General features: G+C 39.7%; 1 protein-coding gene across 1 annotated transcript in view; it reads left to right on the top strand.

Annotated features, from left to right (window-relative positions):
- The window catches only part of LOC115773815 (chemokine-like protein TAFA-5), a 65,657-nt gene extending 57,627 nt beyond the window's left edge, over window positions 1-8,030 (top strand). Inside the window, exon 3 of the mRNA XM_030720734.1 lies at window positions 6,667-8,030. Coding sequence (XP_030576594.1) covers window positions 6,667-6,675 — 9 coding nt within the window. The 3' untranslated portion in view covers window positions 6,676-8,030. The remainder of the gene's footprint in view (window positions 1-6,666) is intronic.
- Window positions 8,031-17,992: the final 9,962 nt, after the last annotated feature.

Raw genomic sequence — 17,992 nt, 5'->3', positions numbered from 1 at the left:
TGTGGAAACTCCTCTGCAATGCGTCTCTTTGCAGTAGAGACTCAGCTGGTTGCAGCTGGTGTGTTCTGGTCACTGAATGTAAGTAGTTAATATGAATTTCTGTTTAATGTGAATTTCAGTGTATGTTGACAGCAACACGTTTGTGATTTTTCCAAGTGGTCGCAGTTAATCGCCATACTATCAAAACAGATTGCATGCAATTGGCAACTTGACCCCATTCAATCAGAGACTGATGGCATCGGAGCCTTTCAGTTTTAGCATTTCACATGATTATCATGATTATAGCTGCACAGTCAAAGTGACAATAAACATCCTGAATCTGGACTTTCACCAAAGTTGCTCTGAAGATGGCGGCTGGCTGCGAGTGGTCACAGACCTGGTCCCCATCTTTGAACCAACCATTATAAAGGCCCAGAGTCACATTAATTTTGGTCATGCCACTGTCTCCACCCACTGTTTTGTGTATTGTGACTGTAGCATCACTGCTTAGTTTAAATTTAAGCACCAAAAACTACTTGGATAGGTTACATTTAAATGGGATCCTAAGGGGACCTTCTGTAACCATCTGTATTTGATGCCTCGTGTGTATATATTAGATGCCACAGGCTCTTAAAAAAAATGCCCTTGGAAAGGAACAAGGTGGTGCTGCAGGAAGAAAGCAGTTGTTTACCAAAATCGCCAGACTCCAAACTCTGGGACCAAAGATCTACACCAGAATTAATGGCAATTCATGCAGTAGTTGTTGAGGTACTTTAAATGAACTAAAGTGGTAGAAAGACTGATTATTATCACAGCATAATAATGCAATATTACATATAACTATGTGGGCCTGAAAATATGGTATAAAACATGACTCTTATTAATGCTTATAAAGCTATTATGTTCAATAAAGAACATAAATTTACAAATGATTTCAGTATAATGAATCATGAATGAATCAGTGTTTTACATTTATAGCATATTAAAATAAAATCACTGGAGAAACAGAAGGCCTCTTTCTAGTTTCCTTCCATGTGGGCTACCGTTAAGCAGAATCAGACCGTATTTAACTCCCACACTTCTATATTTAACTGGAGCACAAGAAACAAACAAAAACAAAAAGCTGTTCCCAGCACATGCATAGAATAGCTCTCCACATTTAGACAAATCCAAAGAGGCACATCTCCACGACACCGTAATAAGACAAATTTGGTAATGGTGGTAGTGGCGGCGGTGGTGCTGCGACTGTGTCTAAATCTGGAAAAACAAATTAATAGAAATGAAACTCTGCATCACTGAGCTTTATAACCATACCGCCTTGCCCTGTGCCTCTCTCCCCTCAGGCCCTATGACGTGACAAGAGTCCCCCTCGACACTCTTGCACTATGGAGAGCATTGATGACCCCTTGACAGACAGCCAAAATCCAGCTACCAACACCACCACCACCACCACCACCACCATTACAACAGCTCCACCCATACCTCGGTCCCGCAAAGGCAGGAAGCAACACAAGCAGCTACAGAGCACCAAGGGCCTTGTGGAGGCAGTAAGGTACAAGCTAAATCCCTTAAAGCAGGATCAGAATCCTTTCATTTGTGACTAGAGCAGGATTTTTAAGACTGATATCAATACTTGGTGATTAAAAAAATCATTTAGAGACATGAAATATAAACAGATTTCCGTAATGTTTGTTACGTGTCATCATTTATTAGTTATTTATGAGTCCTAATAAGATCATATGACAGTGCAGATTGAAAATAAAAGCTATTTTCGGCCGCTCCCTTGAAGCTAGTTTAGCACGTGACTTCACAGGGGAGACTGAGCTTGTCTGTTCCTCATGGTCGAATGTCCTTTAAAATCATTACAACCAATATTATGGAGTCATTACAACACAAAGACCTCATCTCTCAGCTTTAGCAGAGCACACAAACAGCAGGAAGCGCGGACTCACATAAATCCTGATACAATTTAAGCGACCGTCTGCTTGTTTGATATCCTTGTTTGGCTTACGTGTTTTGCCATAAGCTGACAATTTCCCTAGTGTGTGTTTAACCAGAGAAAATCCATGTGTGCAGCAAAACCCCTCAGTGTATTTGCAGCCTGGTTTATTGGCATGCCTTGTATATTGTTTTAAAGTCTTGTGTCAGATGGTTGCCGTGCACTCAAATAAAACAAGGCGCCAGACTGATATTAATAAATAGTGATTGGGAAATAGAGAGTAGCCATGTAGTAAATTTAAGGTACAGCATTGTAAAAAAGGGATAAGGCCAAAGTCGTAAAGATGGCCACTCTCGTGGAGTCTTTGAAAAACAGGCTCTTCTTTTGATCAATATTGTCAGCATTTATGGCCCATGTTATAATTTGCTTTTGAGGGAAAATGTGATCCTGCTGCTTTTCAGTCCAGACAGCAAGTCTTCAGTAGATTTTGAGACTATAAATAGAAACAGGGTGGAATGTGTGCTGTGAACTCGGGTCTCTGCACAGTGCATCAAGAAATTATTGTCTGTTTACTCACAGAAGAGGCTATCTGAGATTGGATTTAACCATTTGATCCTGTAATATATATTCAGAAGGAAGACAATTCTGCATTGCCTGCAAGCATCTGATCTCATACAGAGCCATGCAACAAAGTAGCAGCTGCAGTCTACTCATAAAAGTACTGAAGAACGTGTTGGCAACATTGTCACCAGCCTGATGCCACCATGGTTAAATCTGTTCTAATACTCCCTCTTGAGCATTAATTTCTGATCATATTGTAGAATGCAGATAGCGAACTGTGTTTGCTTTGATGTTCTGAAGAAATGCAGTATGAAAGGGTTGATAATGACATAACACATAGCTTTGAACTCTTTCCTAATGTGGAATGGGGCCTAGTGTCTGGAGGCGCATGCATGCATGTTCATGTATTTTGATCTCAGCATCTGCTTCAGGCATTATCCAACTTCACAGCATGTAATGAGCGATTTCCCATCCCTTATTAACCTGTGGATCATTCCTAACCAACAAGTTCACTTATGAATATTCATCTGGAATCATGTTGTGCCGCTTGCGTGCTAAAATCTAAAGAGAGAGCGTGCTCAGCTGCACAAGACTTAACATTAAACAGCGAGGGCAGAAACAAGCATTAGAAACGAGCGTGGTGAGGCAATCCGAATGCAGAAGCACTTTGGAATGACAGCTGAGCGGGAGGGCTTCGGCAGAGCTTCCAGCGAATGTACAAAAACATATCAATTAATCAACTGAGTCCTCTTGAGATGTCGCATTATTCACATCAAACGGTGTCTCAATAAAGAGCGCGGATAGGCAAAGTGAATCAATTTTCTTTCATGTGTGCCCACTGACTTGTTCACCATGGGTCACAGGGCTGTGACATTTCGAGGAGAGTCAGCAAGAGTTCACACAGAGAAGAAATGTCAAGCCGGTGCCATATGTTCGGGTGCATTCGCTTTCAGTACTTCCAACTCCCAGCTGCAGAGCGACGCCACATGGGTTGCTAATATAGTTTTCTTTAGAGCAGTACAATACAAACGGCAGCCACCACATATGTATGCACACTCTCATTGTATTAAAGCATTTCAGCTGTGGCCCTGAGACAGGAAACGCTCTGTACGGTCCCTGAAACAAAATGTTTTCCGCGTCCTCGATCGAATGCTGCTGGGCGCATATCGATATGTATCGAGCGGTTTGCCCGCTTGCGACATAACAAGAGAAGGCTGCACAAATTACACATTAACACAGGTGGATTCAGTCCATGACGCTCCCTTCTCTTACTATGACACCCCCAGCAGTTATCAGTCTCAATCGAAAGTCTGATTTCTGATTTCAGCAGCAGGGCCACTGTCCTAAAAGTTTGCCCAGAGCACCACTGCATAATATTTCCCTCAACTCTGCATTTTCTCCCGCCACAAGAGTGTAAAATATTTGCTCGCTGTCTGCATAGTCGCTTCCTGATAAACTCGGAGTAATAATCACCTACGGCCTGTGAATTTTATTCATGGGGCAAATTCATCTCATATTCATCTGACATTCGCTCCTGTTTTTAAATGGAAAGGCTTGCACTTCTCTGAGACGAGGCTTGTGTGCGAGATTTATGGGGAACCATTCGCAACAGTGTGGGTGTGAGAGGAAAAGGGAGAGGAAAAAAACATAAAGACAATATAAAAAAATCACCGTGGTAGACACAAACTGTGGAGCAGCAGCTTGAATAAAACAAGACCGTGTCTATATGCCATGTCTACTTAAAATCACTTGCATTGTATTTCTTTTCTTCCGCATTTCTGTGCAACTAATTTTTTCTCTTTCCATTTTACCAGTGGCTTCTCACTACTGCACTGTAGTCTCTGTGTGCCCCCTAGGAAACTATGCTTAATGTGCTAGGATTAAACACCTGTTTTGGGCAGGTGTCACAGTCAGGTAGTTAGCACAGCCCTTTAACCAAGTAAACTTTTGGGTCATTTCATGCCCAGCTCCAGCAAAACCATGGCATTATCACCATTAAAGCCCAAGCTCATTGAGATGTTTGTTATTCCCAGAGCATACGACATTGTCATCTGTGATACATGCTAGAACCCCGTTCAACACCTGCCCCTTTTATGGTAATTTGCACCCTGTGAAATCATCAAGAGTTCATTATTATGAATTAAGCTTCAGTGGCGATGTCTTGGAAGGCATCAGCACCTCTATCAAGTTGGCTGTGTGACTGGCGGGGGCCAGATGGTAAGGAGGCTTCGAGATTTGTCTTTCTGCTGGTAGATTAATTGTTTTTCAGTGTCTGCACTGTGAGACTTGTCTTGTTACTGGGTTATACCCCCTAAAGAATTCTAAATATTTGACTCGTAAAGCACTCAGACAATCCTGTAATTAACATCTGAGTCTGGCAAGGAGCAATAGGCATGCATGACGCTTATATCAACACATTGGCAGCAAAAAAAAATCTTTTTTTTTTTTTCTTTAGAAGAATAGGCTGACATACTGAGAATGATCCTTATTAGATTTGCTGCTGAAAATTCAAAATCTCTCTCATGTGTTTGTGTTAAAATGATGCTTCGATTAGCCTCCGCTAAGCTTTACTTTTTTTATGTTATGGCTGAGAAGAAGAGAAACAGTTAAAGTCTGCACTTTGTTTTTTGACTGGACTGAATATTAGGCTAGCTTAGCTTAGCAAGAAAAAATATAAATGCGCACACACAAAAAAATAAACCCTATGTCAACGGTCTGAAAATATCCCTGTTAACATCTGTAAAGATCACAAACACCAGCCGTGTATAATGTCAGAACTCCAAAATGGTGGAATGTAATTTTTATATATTTATTAATTAAGGAGCTTTTGAGATGTCCATATGTGATTTTTAATCTTTGGATGGAACCAGGTAAGCTTTTTCATTTTGCTTAATTCTTTTTGATAAGCTAAATTGACCATCAGCATAGTAACAGCTTTTCATTTAGTGTGACTGTTTTTTCACTCATTTTACCTGACCAATTTTAGAGCAGTGTTTTTTGTTAGGCCACTTAGCACTGACCTATGAATCACTCATGCACAAAAAGGCTCCTAACACAAGCGATGAACCAGTGTTGTGTCTACACATAAAAAAACAACTTAGCAAACAACTCATTTCAAATTGTATCTTTAGGCACTTAGTAGCAACTTATCACAAAAACACATAATTTATTCCCATTCATTTGGTTAGCCCACAAGATACAAATGTGAACTTTTTGGTTCAAATTGTCAACAATATGTATGGAGACGGTTAGGAGAGAGGTATAACAGTGAGTATCTACAGCCATCTGTAGGGGCTTTTGTCAAGATTTATGGAGTTATGAATGCAGAAAAGTATCCTCGGATATTGATCCACTATGCAATACCTGGAAAGCACCTGACTGGCTTCATTTTCACCATGACAGTGTTACCAAACACACTGCCAGTGCAGTAAAAGCATGCCTGGGTAGAAAAAAAAGAAAAATGAATGGAATACCATCACTCATGGATTGTCCTTCTCAGAGCAGTGTTGAAGCAGTGTGGGATCAAAAAAGAAGCCAACATCCAAAGAAAAGCTTTGAATGTCCTTCAAGAAGCCTGGAGAAGTTTTCTTGAAGACTACTGAAAGAAATGAGGAGAAAGCTGCCTCAGAGAGTTCAGGCTGTGTTGAACAATAAAGGTGGTCACACCAAATACTGACTTTCAAGCTCATTACAATTGTACAAACTCTGTTTTTGCCTTATATACTGCGTTTCCATGTATGTTTGTACGGTTCAATAAATCCCTGCACCTATTTCCCAAATTATAAAGAAATAAGGGGTGGCTCAAGACTTATGCACAGTTCTGTATATACATGAGTGGTATCAGTCTTCTCATGCAACTCTTGGCAAGCACGTAAACTGATTTTCTAACTCTAAAAGGAGATGATAATACTTATTAGAATGAAAAAGAGCATTTCTACTGCAAATCAAAAGTCAGTGTCACAAATAAATGTAAATTGTTAAACATTTACAGTGTAACATTATTACACAGAGTATTTGAAATACACAAAGTGCACTTTCTTTCTAGTGGCCATGGAAGTGCAATTAAGTTGAGTCAAAATGTTTTTGATACAGTACATCCTCAGAAATTTCTCTGTGGAGCTGAGCGTGACTGTGACTCAGCGCTAAAACAGTTCTCTCATGTTTGCTTTGTTCTTGTTGATTCACAGGTCTCGTAACACAGCCAGAGACGGGAAAACCAGGGAGTGACTGTTTGAGGGAGTCAGCTCTCCCCACAACACTGGACAAACATGCTATAAAACACTTCCTGTTTCCTGTGACTGGCCACTGCGGGTTTCTGACTGCTCCCTCCTGCTATCTGTCGTTGGGTCAACACGTTGCGTCCACCTCCTCTCCACTGTATCTGCCTGCTCTGTGCATTTAGCAGCACATGCTCATGCCACGGAGGTTTGGACACCTTAAAAATCCCATGAATGGTTTTTTGCCTCATTGGAAGTCCACTGTTTGGAGCTGCTAACTGCTTTTAATATGGGATTTCCCACATCTCTCTCCTAGACTCTAGTGCCGGAGTTCCAGAGCATAGACAGGATCATTACCGAACACTCCGTGATGCTTCTCGGACCATCTTGCAAGGCCGTAAAAACAAACTGAGCGCACTCTGCTGTGAATAGGCCTTCTGCTGGAGTAAACCTCCCATATTTTTATAGACCAAAGAGCAAAACAACAAATATGATCATTATGACAGAGAGGACCATCTGGCAAAGACACACAGAAACTTCGTTAACATGCTTTGTGTGTCACCACCGACCAACGACTGCCCCCACAGAGACTCGGTGCACAAGCAGACCGACGCAAAACAAACACTTGCAGCCGGTGGCATATGTGCCGAACACAATCAAAGGAGTACTTTTAAAACTTTGCAGACATTTTTTTTCTCAGACTAAGCTCACCACTGTATTTTGGAACTGGACATATAGGTACTACATACGTATAACTGTGTATCAAAAAAAGAAAAAAAAGAAAAAAAATCCGATTTGCATTTTTCAGTAGCTAAAGTTGGGACAGGAAGAATTGTTGTGTTGATCATGGATGCAGAGAGCAAATCATATCAGAGAAATGATAAATATCTACAGAGAGTATTAAATGCTGTTAAGTCTGAAAAGAAGGAGTAAAGAAATGTCATTAAATGTATTTTGAAAGGCCCTAAAAAGTTATATATTTAACAGTTTTATATGTTGTACCTTTGTAGAGAAGCTTATTGGACTTAAAATGTGATCACAATGGCAGTTTAGTAGGATGTGAACAAATGCTGTTGTTCTCATCACTGCTGGCTCGTAGTCCCAGGTTTTCCGTTCACACCTCAGTAGCCGCTTTCTTTTCATGGTCATCTTACAAGTCACTGTCTATCAGAACCATTAATGAAAAAAAAGGAAAGTGACACAATTTATTAAGGACTGATGTGCAGCCAACCGAACATTGTAAATCTATGGTAGTCAGTGGAAGCCATTGAAATCTGCTAATTTGCTATGATATTGTATTGTACACGGTGTGGAATACTGACTCATTTCCTCTCTATGCGTTCTGATCTCTTAATTTATTTTTGTGCCTGTGGTTTTTTTAATTATTATTGTTTCTTTTGCTGTTTTCTTTCTTTTTTTTTTGCACAGATCCAGCTTCTCTCCGCTGGCGATGAATACAGTGAGGAGAGATAGAAAGCAAAAGCAGAGGAAGCACTGCAGAAGTTTTAGTCATTTACATACATTTTATATCATGAAATATTTTAAGAATAAATATATGACAAGAAACGTCCCCGGCAAATTTAGATGGTCTTGGTGTTCAAGGTCATCAAGGAGAACTTTAATTGATCTTACTCTGGTCTTTTCTAATGAATGTATGTGTTCTGGCGCCAAAGAAGGTACTAAAAATTAAAGTTTCCTTTTCCTTCCCAGGTGATTCAGAGGATTTATAGTCAGGTTGTTTTTGGAGTGAATTCATAAGAAATTTGGTGGAAAATATCAACAGCAAAGGGAATCAAAGCCACCTTAATCAAAAGTACTGTTTCAGATGAGCCAGTCACAAGTGGACAACTTAGCACGTCTCTTCACACCTGAATGTTGTTCCACATGCTCAAGCGACCACTTGTGCTTGCATCTAATTTTCCTGCACTCATCATTTTTGTTTGCAAACCTGAAATCCACTGTTTTTAACTGGCGGGAGGTATCAGAATACTTACCTGTGTGCTAGCAAATTCAGTGAAGAAGAAATGTGGCACAGCACACGAAAGACGCAGACCCAGAATTGCGCCTGTGCACAACAAACAGCCAAGCAATGAACAGCCGAACTTTCCAATATTTCCAGTATTTATCTTAACTTCACTGCCTGCAAATATCTCTCAAAAATGTGCCAGAAAAATGTAGTTTATGGAACAGTTTCTGATGCATAAACTGAGAATAAACAGCGCACTATTTTGTCCGAAATCCTCATCCAGCAAACCTCTCGGCTATAAGGGATAAGCCCCCGATTCCCCCTCCTGCTGCAACCCTCCCAGGGATTTGTGCCTTCTCCTGATCTCAAGCTGGGGATCTTTCACGTATTTAAAGCGTTAAGCACAAACAGGGGCCACTTTATACTGGATTCTGTAATGTATAGGGAGCCAGTGCAAGGCTGCTAACACTAGAGTAATGTAATCTCTCTTTTTTGTCCCAGTCAGTAATCTGGCTGCAGCATTTTGAACTAATTATCAATAAGCAAGAGATGATTGACTAACTCCAGCATACAGTGCATTCTAGATCTAACAAAGGCATCTGTAACCCTTTCCAGATCAGAAGGTTTTTTTTTTTAAAAAAAAGGTTTTTAGTGTGGAGATTGTTCTGAGCTGGAAAGGTTGTAGTCTCTGTTACCTCTCAGTTAATAGCGCAGGGCCAAACAATATGGCCTCTGTTTTGGACTCCTTTAACTGTAGGAAACTGTGAGACAGACAGGTTTTTTTTTTACATCCAAGATGCACTCATTGAGCCTTCATATGTAATGGTGATTTTCAAGAGTCAAAGGTAAACACAGTTGTAAATCACCTGCATGGCAATGAAAAGAGATGTTATGTTGATGAATGAGCGTGTACGAGGAAATAAAGAACAGGCCCCAAGATAAACCCAGATGTCTACACTGCTGATGCAGCGATTTTCCAGTGTTAACTGAGAAAGTCCTGAGTTTAATATAAGATTGAAACCAGTTAAGAGCCAAACCCTTGACCAAAAGGTTTTTTTAATGCTTCAGAACTTTTTCTAGGATTAGCACTTAGAATTAAACTTATCGCATCAAACAAAAACCTTTTGAAATTAAGTCTGAAAAATATGCTGCCTTTGCAGATTCAACCATTTCAAGAAATCTAAGCAAGCAAGATTTAAAAAATCTCTAATGATACCTGGAGCTTATCCTTCCTCCATCTGCGCTCAGCTTTCCTGCATTCTTTCCTGACAGTCCTAACAGACTCATTCACCCAGGGCTGAGTTTTAAATCTACAGTGTCTCATTCTGAGCAGTGCAGCCAAGTCCAAAGCATGTGTAAGCATATGTAAAGGATGCATTAAAGGAAGCAGTGAGCTCTTCAGCACCCAGAGTGTAAGCAGCAGATGGCACAGAGTTAGAGTAGGCAAATGCAAAATGAGTAGCTGTGGAAGGGCAGAAACATTCGGCAGTTCTGGAGAACACAGATTGAGAGTGGACAAGCGACCATAGGCTTGTTAGGGCAGCGTACATGGATATTAAATTCCTCCAAAATCAAAATCTGGTCATACCTTACTGTTAATGAGGACAGAAGAGCTGAAAATTCCATGATAGAGATTCAGTGTTAAAAATAAGTGAATCAAAACTAATATGGCACACAGTAGAGATGGATGACCATTGAAATCCTTTTTTTAAAAAAATGACCTCAACTCCTCAACCTCGCCCGGTAGCCCGTGGTAGATATAAAAAGCTACAGTCTGTGGGGGATAGATCTGAGAATAAACTCAAGTCACCAGGTTGCAGCCAGGTTTCTACTAAAAATAAGAAGTCGAGCTTTTGAGAAGTGAAAAAATCATTTGAAATGAAATGAAAGGATTACTTGAGAATGGCTCGCAATACCCAGAGCCACTTTCATCATTAGGAAAAAAAAAAGTCACCAGAGAACTGGGATGTATATTGCAGAGGTTGAAGATAATGATATCGAACACCTCTCCTCCTAGAAGTACGCACACTTCGCTGTCACGTATGGTGGTCCCGTGATGCTGATGATGGGCCTGGATAAACAGGCACTACATGAACTTGATTTTGGATATGAAGGCGTAAGTACATTTTGACTCTCACACCAGCTCTCCTTCCCCGGGGCAGCAAGAAAGTAGCAAAATAGGAGTTGGCGGTAAGATGTGCAGGTAGAAGAAACACTCACCACTGGTGTCATAAGCACATACATCCATGGCAGCTTGTATTGAGAGCAGGGCTTCATGATCATATGTAGTTTGAGCACTGGCATCCAAAAACTCACATCAGATAAACAAAGAGAAGTCAGTCACATGAGAAGGTGATTATAGAGTCGCAGTGTTGCCTTTTTCTGATTGTGATACATTCTACATATTGCTCTCAGATTAATCATGCCTGCCATATTATGAGACATGTGGGATGTCATCAGGAAGGAGGCACAAACTGTCTTGTTTTACTCCAGTTCACAGTTCCATCTAGCCATACTGGTGACAACATCCCTTCTTCACTTTGCTGTATCTACATTTGTACACAGCTCAGAGAGACACACACACACAAAAGAAATCACAGGCTGGTGGTATATTTTGTTCTCATGTTGGTAAATTCCCAAAATTCTGGTGTTCTAGTTTTTCTGTCAGGACGTTGTGAGATCTCCCAATTTCAACACTGGCTTTTGTTCATTATGACATGCTATGGAATGTAAAATAATTGACCGTGATACACATTAGCCTGTGCCCTATACCCTAGGCCCTACAATGTCTGGATTAGGCTGCAATCTTGCTGATACTGTGTAGCCCAAACCCAGCATAAGGAGTAACTTCAACTTACAGGCAGTTCTGCTGATCAGATGCCCACTGCACTGCAAAACTATCAATCAGAGTTGAATATTTTTAATATTCAGCTCTGCCAAAATGTTGAAAACAGTGCAAATTTCAAGAACCAATGAAATGTTTAAGGAAAACTTAAGAAAATTAAATTTTTCAAAGACAAATATAAATTGGCATCTCAGTCAACTGGCAGTGCATGTTTAAATACATTATATCACTATCGTGAGACCACACTTCCCCAAACACTATCATAAACATCTTCTGATGGTTCAGCCACTGATGCTTAAGTGTTTTCAACCAGCTATCACTACTCAAGCATAGATCATTAAAGCATTTGACCACCTATCCAGAAGTGATCCCAACACACACTGGGTCAAAGTCAGACACCTGCACTAAAACAGTATATATTATGTACATCAAATACAAATATCTTCAAGGTAAGTCATATCACCAGCATCAAGTGGCTTTGGGAACCTGGAGAAAAAGGTGAGAAATTAAAACAAGTTAATATTAACACTATTAACACTATTAACACTATCTGTTAGCAGTTTTTTCCCCAGCTATATAAAGACCTTCTAAAGTGACTGATAAAATAGGTTATCAGAAAGACAGAAAATGTCAATTAGAGGCAATATTTAAAGGAGCATTTAATGTACTTCCACAAAATGTGTTTGTGCAAAGATGATTATGGTTCAAAAGCTACTGACACAGAAATATTGACACAATTATTAGGATCTATGGTTGAGCAGAGCTCATTGTGAGTTTAAGTTTTGATTAGAAGTAGCAATTTTCACTGCAATGTGATGCATTTTTAAGATGCGCCTTTATATTTATATGTACACTTTTATAGTCCCCTGTGCTAAAACTGTAGTATTTGCCACATACACTGTACAGCATTTAAAGGTCGAAACACTTTCTGTGTGTGGAGATTGAAAGATAAATCAGTAACTTTCACTGTCCTGTGACAACCATGTGCTCTCCCTCCAATGCTTTCTAGCTGATCAAGTGGGGCTTTTAACGTTCAAATATTTGTTTTGCATATCTGAAAAGCATCAACTGTGGAGATACATGGTTCTTACTTGACAATGAGTAATAATGGCGTGTTAGATTCCCAAAGTTTAACTTAGTAGCTAACAGATAAATAGATGGAAACAATATTTTATTTTAAAGATGTAAAAGATAGTTATCTTATTATAAAATAATGCAATTTTAAAAAAGGAAACCAATGAACATGAAAGTTCATTGCAGAATCTGAATGGTGGTTAACAGTTGCAGCAGTACAGCGGGTTCCACAGGCACACAGTTCGCCACACTGTTGTCAAGCTACTTTTAAGTTCCTCATTACCTCTACGTGACCTGGCAAAGATTGCAAACACTGAGAGCTAAGCTATACTGTGCACAACATGTCACTTCTGCAGTGATGCTGGAGCAGATGTACATCAATGGCTCTTGAGATCTAAGTATAAATACAGGGACTATAAGAAACTTCCTGGTATATGAAAGTATTTGGTCCAAGAATCCGTTGCACCCTCCAGTACACCATTGGGAATGTGCGCGAATCTCCTCAAACAAGAAGCGTAAATCCATTGGAATCCTTTCAGACTTCATGCAGGAAACAAAGTCTTTTGATTCCAAGATAAACACAGAGAAGGAAAGGTCGTAACTCCAGCTTCTCTCATTAAATCCTACTTCGAACCATTCTGCACCCCCATACTTGACTTTTACTCTGAGAGCTAAGGCAGTGATCTGACTGGATCATCCTGTGCACCACACTGTGTGAGTCATTGCAGAGAGGAATACTGGGAGCCGGAAACAAGACCTCAAAGGGGCTGTTTTGTTTAATTTATTTCTCAGCTGGTGGGGGAGGGGTGTGTAATTACATAAGATTGAATACCAATAATGTGCTCCATATCCTTGAGGGTTTTTTTTTTTTTTTGTTAATTTGTTGTTGCTTGTTTTTTTTTTTGACAGCATTTGGAGTCATGCCTTTACATGGTTTAATTTGATTAGGGAAGGACAATGTGGGGTTTCCTGGAGCAACAACTATAAGCAGGTACAGTCACAAAGGAGCTCATCGGAGTATAAAGACACAATTGGTGAGTCGGATTGGGGCAAATGTTTTAAAGTGAGTGTATCAGTGCCTTAGGTACATGTAAGTATCTGCACTTGCTTTTTTCTAGTCAAATATGGGAACACATGCCACTCCATTTGAATTCCTGCATGTTCCTGTTTTTTTTGTCCGTTTATGTCAAGCAGTAGTGTCTTCGGTAAGCAACGCCTGCAGAGAAGAGGGAAAGAGTACGCAGGCTACATGCTGCTCTACAGCCTGCAGTAAACCCTCAAGGTAAAAGATTCTCCCTCCTTTTACAGCCCAGATAAATCTTCAAAATACCAATACTGCATCACACAGCACAAAATATTATTATTTGCTTTGATGGATAACATTTACCTGCTAATTCAAATTTCATACTGTGAGTCTTTGTTTACAATATAAATCTAATTAAGTGCAGCTCTCGCAGCACAAGGCAGATCAATACACAATATGGCCAACACAGCTGCTTACCTCACAAGGATGCTTTCCCCTGCCAATATATTCAACCCATAAAACGGTTTGGGATTTCTCAGCTTGGCCAATAATCTGTCAAGGTTAGAGCAACAAGAGACGTAACATTACCTCTGTAGGTGACGTATTTGCTACATAAAGAAAATGATTAAACCAGAGCCATGTGGTTATAAGATAATTAATCTGTAATTTCCTTTCCTTTAATAGCTGTTTTTTTTTTTTTACCTTTTTTATTACCTTTGTAATTGAGAAAAAAAATGTTAATTAGCAGCACAATAACATGAACATGTTTAGAGTTAATACTGTAGAGCTGATAGATTTTTTTTTCTTAACAAATGTCATGTAACAGTGTCGATTCTACAGAGAACTGTGATCAAATTCTGTTTTCTACTTTCATTTCCCTGTAGTCCTTTAACCTTTTTTAGGTATTTAATTCATCATTCTTTTGAAACTACATATCACCACAGTGCATTTTAAATCCAGCAATCAAGATCTGATTGAAGTACAGACTTTGAGCTTTCAAAAAGTTTCAAGTTGTTTAACAGAGCGGTTTAATTAACATTTAGGAATTAACTCAATTTTTATACATACAGCCCCATTTTCAGAGGCTCAACAGCAAACAGACAATGGACTTTCAAGCTGTTTCATGGCCAGGTGAGGCCTGTTCCCTTGTTATTTCATGGCAAGCGAATAAAAGATCTGAAGTTGAGTCCAAGTGTTGAAGTTACATTTGGTAACTGTTCACTGGAATTTTCAGTTCTCTCAAAGGTCCAAAGAGATGTTAATGCAAGTGATGGAAGTTGTCATTAGGCTAAAAAGCCAATATAAACCTATAAGACAGAAAGAACAGAACTTTTAGGAGGGGCCACATCAACAATCTGGTACATTCTTAAAAAGAACAAATGCACTGATCAGCTCAATGACACCAAAATGCCTGGAGGACCACTGAAGACAATTAAAGTGGCCAGAAAACATCTGAAAGGGCCTGCACAGTTATAGAAAAGCTGAAACCAACATTAATTTGTAACAGAATGAAAAGAATAGAAAAGCGTGGCGAAGGAAAGTAACAGTTCATGATCCGAAGCATACCACATCATCTGTCAAACCTATTGGAGCCATACATGCCCATGCAGAAAGGGCATGTATGGCAGGCAACGGAAACAGGCCATGAGTGTTTATTGATGATGTGAATGCTGATAGAAGTGCCAGGTTGAATTCTGAAGTGCACCAGGCTACAATATACTGCACACTCTAAAGTGTCCAGGCACAAATAAAGCCAAATGTTGCAAAACTGATCGGACTGAAGATAAAACTGAAAGCAGAGGAACTGAAGGTGAACTGAAGTAAAGACATGGGAGACCATCTCAAAGAAGGAAACCCAGAATTCAGTCATTGACTGCAAAGGGTTCTCGTTCAAGTATTATAATGAACCCTGAAGATTGTTTTATTTTGTCCCCCTACTTGTGAACCTATGAAAATGGGGGAGTACATATAAAAATAGCTGTAAAGAATGTAAAATCCACTCTAGTGATGTACAGAGGCAAAATTATAAAAAATAGTGTCTTTGTTCAAACTCTTATGGACCTAACTATAGTACCTTTATTCTTTTAATCCACTCTCTTCACTTTTATCAGCTCATTTCCTCCCACAGCAAGCAGCTGTTGTCAGTGAAAAAGCTCAGATAAACACACTGTCTGCCATCTGCTTTGCACCAAAGAGGAGAAAGGCAATGCTACTGGCTAGCTGGTAAAGTCTAGGTAAAAAGAAGATGCACAGCATTAATGTTAAGCTGATGTATGTGGTGCAATCACATCAATCGTGTCCTGTCAAGTCAATGCAGCAAATAATTGAGACCCTTTATTCTAAAGGCTTGCATGAAACATGAAACTGATACTAAAATCAGCTCACTTACTAAGAAGAACCAAGCCTGACACATTTAGCGTCAGAACTTTAATTAGTGTATATATCTAGAAGTTGTGCTCCCCTCACCTTTTGCTGCATTGACTGCCTTGCCCCTGTGTGGAGTTTGACACGTATAGTCTGAGGTTAAGCTCCAGTGCTTCGGGTCTGAGCTCTGCTGTTACGCCCCCTGATCAACCTCTCTGTGGTAGATGGTTCATTGTCAGCTGGGTGTTCAAGCTCCATTTAACTCTAACTAACTGCCTTTAGTCATTATCGCTGCTCATTAATGCTGCAGTGGTGCTGCTGAGCAGCCCTGAGAGCATCTGTGTAAGGTGACTGCACTATGTATTACTGTGAAGCCCTTACAGGAGTTGCTTTTTGATCATTTTGTTGTCACACAGTTAATTGCATAAACATAATACGTCCTTATAATGTGTAATATTGAGGTTATTTGGTAATATAATCCCTCATTAAAATGCAGACACCTGTAATCATCTTAGAAGCAATGTTTATTTTTGACTAAATAGGATGTGAGAAAATCTTTGAAGCCTCACAACAAAGTCTGCTGTGCCCGTGCCTCCCAAACAAGGGTACTCAGTCCTGAGGGGATGCTTCTGCAGTTGATGGGGGTGAAAGATCTAAGCAATAGATGAAATGCTATAATGTTAAAGTAATGCAGTGTGGTAGTATTGTAGTCTTGAACTAGCTAAATGAAGACAGCAGAAATTACTAGAAATTAATTAGGCTTAATAAGAGGTGAAAATACAGTGAAAATGATTTGTTCCCTTACTGATTTCTTATTTTTTGCATATTTGTCACATGTACATGTTTTAGCTTATCGAACACATTTCAATATTAGACAAAGATATCCCAAATGCGAATACAAAGTGGAGTTTTTGAATGACGACTTCATTAAATAAGGGAAAAAGCTATCCAAACCTAACTGGCCCTGATTTCACTAACCTTCACTAAGTGAAGCAGGCTAAAAGATCTAAAATACAACACTCATGCCCTAATCTAAAGAAACTCAAAAGTAGATCAGAAACAAAGTCAGTGATATCTATTAGTCTGGAAAGGCTTACAGAGTCATTTCTAATGCCTTGGTACTCCAGCAATCCACAGTGAGAGCCATTATCCACAAATGGAGAAAACTTGGAACAGTGGTGAATATTCCCAGGAGTGGTCGGTCTACTAAAATTACTCCAAGAGCCCAACAACATCTAAAGAACTGCAGGCCTCACTTGCCTCAGTTAAGGTCAGAGTTCATGATTCAACAATATAAAGACTGGGCAAAAATGGCATCCATGAGAGAGCTCCAAGGTGAAAAACCACTGCTGACCAAACAAAACACAAAGACTCATCTCACATTTGCCAAAAAACATGTTGATGATCCCCAAGACTTTTGGGAAAATGTTCTGTGGACTCACGAGACAAAAGTTTGGAAGGTTTGAGTTCCGTTACATCTGCATAAAACTAATAAAACTAACTAATACAGCAGTTCATAAAAAGAATATCATACCAACAGTCAAACATAGTGGTGGTAGTGTGATGGTCTGGGGATACTTTGCTACTTCTGGACCTGGAAAACTTGCTGTTATTGATGGAACCGTGAATTTTACTGTTTACCAGAAATTCCTGAAGGACAATGTCTTGCTATCAGTTTGTGCCCTGAAGCGCACTTGAGTTAAGCAGCAGGACAATGATCTGAAACACACCAACAAGTCCACGTCTGAATGGCTCAAGAAAACAAAATTAAGGTTTTGGAGTGGCCTAGTCAAAATTTGGACTTAAATCTGATTGAGATGCTTTGGCATGACCTTAAACAAACTGCTGATGTTCAAAATCCCTCCAATATGGCAGAATTTAAACAATTCTGCAAAGAAGAATGGAACAAAATTCCTGCGCAGTGAAGCAAAAAACTCATTGCCAGTTATTGCAAATGCTGTATTGCAGTTCTTGGTTGTGCCAAAAGTGGCACAACCAGTTATTAGGTTTAGGGGCAATTACT

Source organism: Archocentrus centrarchus, chromosome 23 (genome assembly GCF_007364275.1).
Source record: "Archocentrus centrarchus isolate MPI-CPG fArcCen1 chromosome 23, fArcCen1, whole genome shotgun sequence".
Taxonomy (NCBI): Eukaryota; Metazoa; Chordata; class Actinopteri; order Cichliformes; family Cichlidae; genus Archocentrus; species Archocentrus centrarchus.
Note: the sequence above shows the minus strand (reverse complement) of the source record. Positions and strands in the feature narration are given on the sequence as shown.